General features: G+C 40.1%; 2 protein-coding genes across 3 annotated transcripts in view; both read right to left on the bottom strand.

Moving 5' to 3' along the window:
* Nucleotides 1-2815, bottom strand: part of LOC5505716 (OTU domain-containing protein 3) — a 10170-nt gene extending 7355 nt beyond the window's left edge. The window contains exons 1-4 of one of the 2 annotated variants that reach the window (XM_048731253.1): nt 2679-2815; nt 2080-2288; nt 399-547; nt 1-190 (exon numbers count right to left, since the gene is read on the bottom strand). The exon at nt 1-190 is cut by the window's left edge and continues 76 nt beyond it. In XM_048731253.1, the coding sequence (XP_048587210.1) occupies nt 1-190; nt 399-547; nt 2080-2276 (536 nt within the window). In that variant the 5' untranslated portion in view covers nt 2277-2288; nt 2679-2815. Of the gene's footprint in view, nt 191-398; nt 548-2079; nt 2289-2364; nt 2550-2678 lie in introns of those variants that run through there. The other variant, XM_048731252.1, reaches the window with a different exon arrangement.
* A 324-nt stretch (nt 2816-3139) lies between these two features.
* On the bottom strand, nt 3140-8230 carry LOC125570138. The gene is made up of 3 exons (XM_048731254.1): nt 7736-8230; nt 3893-3997; nt 3140-3499 (listed from the first exon to the last, which is right to left on the bottom strand). Exons 1-3 carry the CDS (start codon nt 7802-7804, stop codon nt 3362-3364), a joined length of 312 nt encoding a protein of 103 aa, XP_048587211.1. The 5' UTR covers nt 7805-8230; the 3' UTR covers nt 3140-3361.
* Between the last annotated feature and the right edge of the window lie 37 nt (nt 8231-8267).

The raw sequence follows: 8267 nt of genomic DNA, 5'->3' as shown, positions 1-8267 counted from the left end.
GAATAATGCTCACCATTATGGTAAGAGATGTGCAGCTCTATCCGCTGACCGGAAGTCGAGTACTGGCTACCGCTGATCACCCATCGGGGCTCATTCAATTGATGGATGACTACATCAGCACCATGGTTACGGGCAAATGCAACGATGGAATCATTCCCTCCATAGACACCGGGCTTAGACAACTGTTCCACTGAAAGTCATAATATTTTTAACAGGGTAAGTACGTTACAGTCCCATATGTTCTTGCCCGGGTTTCTGGTAGGATTTCCTGTGATTGGTAAAAGTTGTGCTGTGATTTGTAGAAAGAAATTCCTGCTTGTAGCATTTTTTTTCAACTTCCTAAATTCCTCATTATTCATCTATAGATTCTACGTTCACTACTCACAATTCGAACTTACAGTGTTTCTCGAATGTGATGCCGTCCTCCATGAAGGGAGCAAAGTCATCATGGTGATCCCTCATGTACTTCACGGTCTCCTTGCGGTGTTTGAGGTGCGAGGTGTGGTCACCATTCAACTGGTCGCCTAAGGCTCTGAACAGACAATTCCTAGAACCAGAAAGAAGGCTCTGAACAGACAATTCCTAGAACCAGAAAGAAGGCTCTGAACAGACAATTCCTAGAACCAGAAAGAAGGCTCTGAACAGACAATTCCTAGAACCAGAAAGAAGGCTCCACAATGAAATCATGCCACTTTTTTGGGGGGGGGCAAACTCGAGCTCTGGCTTTTGGCAGCAAAATCACAAAAAAAATGAGGCTGATTTAGCGCTATCGAATCAGCCAGCAAGTTTCTATCGTCAGAAAATACTTATTTTTATTGGGAGATTTTATATTTTCGTCACTTTTTGGTGTGATGGCTGAAGAAGCATTTTTGTGTTTATTGTGGCTTGGATTTGCCACTCAAAAAGTCGCATAATTTCTTAGTGTAGAGTGCACACTGTTAGCAGTAGGGGGAAGGCGGTGGACTGTGAGTAGACAAGCCCTGAAAGTAGCAGATTTAGTAGCTCTAGTACAATAGGTATTAAGAACAGCAGCAGAATCGCAACGTAGATGTTCACTGCCTATGTTAACAGATTTTTGACACACATTAATAGAAACCTCTACTCATTTGACACACCAAAACGAAATCTAGGATTCAACGCCCTAAGTTCAGAGGCATATTATTCAATACGAAGGGGATTTTCTCAGAGGTCCCCCCCCCCCCAATACACACGCACATATTATTTCTGGAATCACACAATCAGAGGTTTGGGTCTAACTCCCTGGGTCTATTAACCAAAATCCCTAGTTTGTATAGTACAGCTTGAAAAGACGGGACCTCTAGTTTAGTGTCCTTATCCAAGAAAATTGGAAACACAGAATGACTTTAACTCACTTGTGTCACAAATAAGAATAAAGAAACCGAAAAAATCCCCAGTTTGAGGATTTGAACCTGGTCCACAGCGGTAAAAAGAACCCGCTAACACACTAGGCCACTCACAGCTGTGGTCCAGGTGTATATGTGGCATAGCTGTCAACTTACCAGGTTTAGGCAGGTGTCACAAAATTTTGGACCTCATCACAAGCCTGGCTTTTGTGAGAATGTTCATACATTCTCGGTATTCACCAGCATTGGCTCTTTTGGGGTTTTTCATATATTTACTGTATTTCACCCGATTTCACAAGATTTCTGTCCAAGCTGGGTTGACAGCTATGATGTGGGCTCTTGTATGTGTTTGTTCAGAAAGATGCTCATATTGACTGCTGTGCACATGTGCACATGCAAAAACTTACATGGATTGTCAGATTGTGATTAGAAAGAGTGCAAACAGGCGGATTTCAGCAACCTTAACACCCCCTCCCCCTAGTACAACCATATGAACATTGTTTGGTTAACTATTCAAACCCTATTGAATATTCATGATCGTTCCGATGAGGTCACTAGTATTATTTAAGGAGGTGATAATTTATGGAACTGTGTTAGTTCGCAAAGAGTGCGTTTGGGTTTTTCTGTAAACATAAGTATATATATAGTAAAACAATTTACATCATGTCCATATATTAAGTTTCAAGAAAGGTAAGGAATTTTTGCATAGACTCACCCATCTCCCATGATATCTTTAATCTTGTATCCAATACACTCTAACTGATTCTTGAAGCTTGCAAAATTCTCGTCATTGTTGAGATATTCTTTAATTTGTTTCTCCTTCTTTAGAGCATTTCGTCTCACCCGTTCGTCCCGCTTTCGTTCAAGCTCGTCTCTGCGTTGTCCTTTGCTTTTGTCGTTTCCTCTCGCCATTTCAAAGGTCTTCTGCCGAACATCGGAAATAACAAAACAAATAAGTAGATAAAATAAATTCAAATTTAACAGAATTTTAAAACCCTACCTAGAAAATGCCTCTGAGATTCACATCCAAAATCCCTAAAGTCTTTTAGGGAAACTATATGTTGTTCTCTTATTTTATATTTTGTTTTAGCAAAAGGGTTAATTTTCGAATGGTGGCCGCCATTTCGTCCTGTGGTGCATCAACAGCCGCTGACCTTGCAAATTTTTACTGTTGGGCTTCCTGTGGTTGTTTTTTTTTATTAGCGTAGGTATAAACTCGAAAAGCGCCGCGTGTAATAAGGTCCATAAGGGGAGCCAAATACCTTAGATGGCCTACCGTACTTGCTCAATTGAGCACCTTTCTCAAATAATCACCTTCCCTGAATAGGCGCCTCCCCTGACGGTGTTTCCTATAGGGTCCGATGATGACTTTGAATGAACGTTAGAAGAAAAGTAACAATTACTAACTATGCCACAACAATTTATTTTTGAAATCTTGTTTTGCTATGGCCCTAGTAAGGTTGTCAAAAGGTACTTTTTATCTAGAGATAAAACGGATCTTAAAATAAGTGCCTCCCCATAAAAAGCTCCTTACAACTAGAAGGCTACCCTCTTAGCTTCGAGAAACGCATTTTTACACCCGAAAAACTATCCCGAAAACCCTCCCGGTAACCTATCGATCCCTTCCCCCATATCATAAACTTTGGGTGATTATTTCTTATAAATAAAAGGGAACGGCGGGGATTCCGGCGGCGGATCTGGGGAAAGATCATGGGCGGGGCTTGCTCGGCCCACCCCCAGGTCCCCCCCTGTTTGTCGATGATTTCCATGAATCGTATTCATTGGCTCAAGCAAGAGAGGAGCGCGAAAGAATGTAATAAAGAAAGACTTCATGGGAACTATGTATAACGCTTCAACTCTGAGCGTATTTCTGTAGAAGACAGACCCGTGCAAAATGGAAAGATGTTGCAAACTGCTTGCTTGGCCGAGAAATGGTGGGCGATTCTCTTGAAACTTGAACGTGTCGTGCGAAAGTTTGCACGGGGATTTTGTATATGTTAATAGTATGTAGATGATAAAAACAACTCCTTCACAACTGTGCGATTCTTTTTTTTCCTACAGCCATCCCCAAAAATATAATTTGAATAAGCTGATGTAGTTTCTCTGCCTTCATCAACATTGAGGACAGACGAAAACTAGGAAATAAGAGAGAAAGAATATTAATTAAGAGGCCATGCGGATTGCTACAAGTAAAGTCGGACAAAAAAAGATACGTCAATAAACTTGGGAATTCATAGGAGCTGTTTGGTGCGCGTGTGTGTAGGGAGGATGGATGATGGGGTAGGCTCCTTTTATGCCGATTTTCGAGGGACGAAAACACTATGGGACATGTAGGATAGCGGGTAGAACGAAAGAAGGTAGGGACATGCTCGAAGATCCAGCAGACTTTGTGGAAAAAGTACGCTAGATCTTCGAGCATGAGGTAAGGATGGTAGAGTTTGGAAGATCTGAAAATGCCCAAAGAAGATTAGCAGAAAAGGACTACCAAAAAAGGGTAAGTAGGAGAAGAGAGAGAACGCAAATCTTACCTGTGGAGATTGCGGGAAATCCCCAAAGCCTGCTACAGCAGCGATGAGTATTCGGATCGTAGTGTTGTTTGCCACACCTGCGCATGCTCGCAAAACAGGGCATTCCTGAAAAGGGAAAGCGATCAAAGCTAAGCCAATCAGTATTTTTGGGCCAGTGTGCATCCTTGGAAATCCAGGGCGTCAAGGTCACAGTCGCGAGAACGAGGCGGAACAAGGCCGGCGGAGGGGGAGGGGATAGGGGCCTTCCTTTCTCTTCTCTGCGGCCCATTATGCAACATCTGAACATTTGGTAAATAGAGTGACTGGCATTAATTGCATGAATAGGATGAAAGGAAGGTGGGTTGCGATCTACTTTATATATTTCTGTCCGTTTCTTGACAAAAAAAAATTGGTAACACTTCTCTTCTGAAATGACAGCATCATTTGGACGCGCGTGACCAAATTGTTGTGGGATGTGCAAACATATCCAGCAAAGCTACACTCGGCTAATCACGAGGCAAATGAAATGGTCGTTCTTAGTGTCTTGCCTTTGAGCCTTACTCTGTCTCCATCGCAACATTTATAAGCAGCTCTGTTGAAAAGTGTTTGTTGGCAGCAGCCTTTGTAAGAGGGATTGTAGATCCTCCCTCCACAGCGGTGATAATGGATAAGCACCGTGCTCTCGTGACAGGAGAAGGACAAAGCTCGTGACAATCTCGAAAGAGCAAATAACTTACTCGCCTTTGCAGCTTTAGGAGCTCCGCGTCACGTAAAGCAATGAAGCGCATGTGCAAGGCTGTAAAGGCTGGTTTAGACAGCACGATTTAGTCGTATGCGACCTGGCTACGACAAGCCCTGTATTACACACCACGACTTTCGTAACCGAACGTCGTAGCGTAGTCGTAGGCTGATTTACACTCTACCACTCGTGTTGTAGTATTGTTGCGGGCATGTCGCATACGACTAACTCGTGCTGTCTAAATCAGACTTAAAGAATATCAATCACACACTCCTTTGTTATTGTTTATCATTGAAAATACAGAGGTTTATTCGCAAGGAAACTTCAAAACAACAATCTAAGAATGAAGTCTGATTGGTTATTGACGATATTTGATTGAAAATATCTTGGTTACTTGCTTTAATTAGCCCATGGAAGTGGATGCTTTGTGAGACTCGACATTGAGCGGGGACATAAAATGGCGGATCGATGGAAATTCTTTAAGGAAGAATTCAAACAAACAAACAAAATAAACTAAATGCCACACTTTAATGAAATTTACTGTAAATTAAACCAACTAAGCCAATAATCCTCTAAGAGATGGGTGGCTAGCTATGGCTAGCAATACATTCTAGGTGTTTTTAAAACGGTGCTTCCGAAATTTACATTAGTGAATACAATATGTGGTATTTTATTGCAAGATGAACTTAATTATATAGATTTTGGTAGGTAGTAATCCTCCTTGCAGATTGAATACTGACTTACGAGAGCGCAAATACAATCTGGTCGAGCTCGAGGCATAGACATAGAAAAGCCTGTTCTTCTTTCTCGCGCCGCGCTTCCTTGTGCCCAATCTCCGCGACGCCCTGGGTCCCTGAGGATGAGGCGTAAAAGGCAACCGCCATAATACTCAATGTCCATGGAACACAGCAGGATCTAAATTGTTGTTTTTTACTGTTTCATGTAAACTTTTTTGTTTTTACAGGGGGCGTTTTTACCCCCAATGAATAAAATAAAAACAAAAGACAAAAGGAAACGCTTTTTTAAGTGCTTTTCGTTTTGGAAATGTCCATCCATTAAATGGAATTCCTGACTTTGCCTTTATAAGTGCTGGAAATGAAGGTCGCTCGGTATTTGGGAAGCCTAAATTGTTTCCTTTCGTTATCATTCCGAAGTAGGCGTTTCTATTATTCGGGGAAACCCACGCATATTACCAATTATAACAAATACGAATTAAAAGTTTAAATAATAAAACGACTAAGTGAGCTAGGCCTAGCTGTTGTCCAATAATATAAAGGATATAAGTTTAGTCTTTTGCTCTACTTTTTATTGTTTTGAGACGTAATGTGCATCGCATCACTTTTGCAATTATAGAGATAATAAGGAACTATGAAAGGTTGTAAATAAATACTCAATTATAGCATTGCTGTCGGAAGCATAAATAATTGTTTTCTTTAGATATAAGGACATTTTAAACTCTGAGTCGCATATTTTTTTACTATTATTCTTTAGTGAATTTGATGTTTTTGGTCTATTTTTTTATTTGCAAACTTATACCATATCATCTTCCTACAATGTCGCCGTTGATACAGGGTACGAGAAATAAGAAAATTGATAAAAAAAACTTTTCGATCATATATCGAAATTTCTTCCTCATATTTCAAAATAGGAAAATTCTGGCCTTATCTTTGTTACCTGTTGTTAAATTTACCTGGTTCAAGTCCCACATAATGACATTTTTCCCCTTTTTTATTTCTCTCTCGCTTTTTTTCTTAGACATTTTAATTAAAAAAAATCTTAGACATCAAAAATAGTATCCCATTTATTAAATACATCCATTAAAGGTTAATTCATTATCAAGAATTTATAGCCAGTCAAGAATTTTTGATAACAGCTTTTTATAAGCTAAGTGTAATACAAGGTTATTGCTAAATATGTTGTAAAAACTGTATACACTTCAAATTACAGTAAAAAAATACTAAAGCTGTAATAGTTGTTGCAGTAGCTACATGTACACTTGCGGAGCTATTTTTTATCTGTTGTTAAGTTTACCTGGTTCGTGGTTGTGAATAGGGGTTGTGTCGACTTCAGGGACTACGACAATGAGGCAAATGAGGAAATATTCGAGCAGCAACATACTGCGAATCCCACAAGATTTTCTCACCACAACCCACACCACCAGCGCCTCTTATGGCAATCGCCCACTGAAGACGGGCCCTGATTGGACAAATCGCTAACGCTTCACTATTGATGGTATTGCTTTGGTTTGGCCTGTGTTTCTGCCGGTCAATGACAGAAGACGGCAGAAAACATAAAATTGGATTCAGAAATTCAATAGAAGCACGTAAAAATGCGTTCTGTCTGATAAATTTCAGAAACTTGTTATGAAGACTCCATGTTTCAGGTCAATTCTTTGTTGTCATGAGCAAAGGCGCCAGCGTCACGGTGGTAGATTTCTATATTGTCATTCCGCCAGTTTTGTAAATAATTGCTAACTATCAATTGAGGACGCGGGAGTTTGCACTGTTAACTCCTCTAACTACGTTCGCTGCTGAAGAATTATGTCCTTAGTTATTTTTATCTGTCTCTGACAATACTGTTTTACTTTGTTTTCCTAGCCGTCGTCCTTGCTAGGGATAAGCGAGAGGCTGATCGAACATTTGCCAGATTGAGTGTTTTTTATAAACCTCGTGAAACAAGAGTGAACTAGGTAAAATGTAATAAAGAGTAATTAAAGAAAAGGAAGAATAATACAAATAAGAATAATAATAACAATAATTACAATGACGATAATAATAACGGTGTAATCAAGTGTCTCATACTAAAGTGTATTTCAAAGGATTTATGAAAACCACTTTATCATAATAAACCTGAAGAAAAACTTTGGCTCATCCGATACATCACTTTGTGTAGGAGGTTTTTTCTTTAATAAGACACTTGTAGAAGCACTAATTTTATCATGACAGGTAAATACCTCAGCTGAGACTGGCGTTTGTATTATTGCTGTAAAAATCTTGACGTTTGCCAATAAAACTTGTAGTTGAAAGTCATGCGTAAACAGCGAATTCGGCATTCTCTTCTACTTTTCCCCGCAATTAAATCACTGCAAGTTGACAAAAATAGCTTTGAAAACACATAGTACCTACCGAAGAGAGCACCTTTATCTTATCGTTTCCAAGTTTTCGTATTTCGAGCTGGATACGTGCCGTTTCCATTCAACAACCAAACTCGTAGTACAATTTGTGGGACATTTGGGTTGCACTTCGCTGGCTTCTATTTGCTGCTTTTCTGATTAGATATTCGTGCGCGCGTCGGATCTATGAATTTGGAAATAATTAGCACTAGTGATCTTTTCTTGAGCTCAAATTGCACGGGCCGTGTTCAGACACGACGTGTTCTAATATTAGAAACACTCCGAAAGATTGCTTGCAGTGTTCAGACACGATGTGCTCCACCAGTGTTTTGGAAGTGGTGCGTTGCAGCTGCCACAGATTGCGCCTGAGTAGCGCGTTGGAGGAGTTAAAAACGCCCACTGGCTAAACTTTCCATCCTTCCCCATCTGTTAAACATTCTAGATGCATTCAGGCTTGTAGCTCGATAAAGCGCGCACAACACAATTTCTGGAAAGAAGCATGTATTATTTTGTATCATCCCCTAAAGAGGCTCCACATCTTTCGC

The sequence above is a fragment of the Nematostella vectensis genome, chromosome 8 (genome assembly GCF_932526225.1).
Source record: "Nematostella vectensis chromosome 8, jaNemVect1.1, whole genome shotgun sequence".
Classification (NCBI taxonomy): domain Eukaryota; kingdom Metazoa; phylum Cnidaria; class Anthozoa; order Actiniaria; family Edwardsiidae; genus Nematostella; species Nematostella vectensis.
Note: the sequence above shows the minus strand (reverse complement) of the source record. Positions and strands in the feature narration are given on the sequence as shown.

Bases quoted from the DNA above. Each gene is read 5' to 3' on its own strand.
- LOC125570138 (XM_048731254.1), bottom strand. From the start codon at position 7,804: ATGGAAACGGCACGTATCCAGCTCGAAATACGAAAACTTGGAAACGAT. The intron at 3,998-7,735 runs GTAGGTACTATG...TTCCCTTTTCAG, and splicing joins AGATAAAGGTGCTCTCTTCG to GAATGCCCTGTTTTGCGAGC. The intron at 3,500-3,892 runs GTAAGATTTGCG...CTTATTTCCTAG, and splicing joins ATTTCCCGCAATCTCCACAG to TTTTCGTCTGTCCTCAATGT.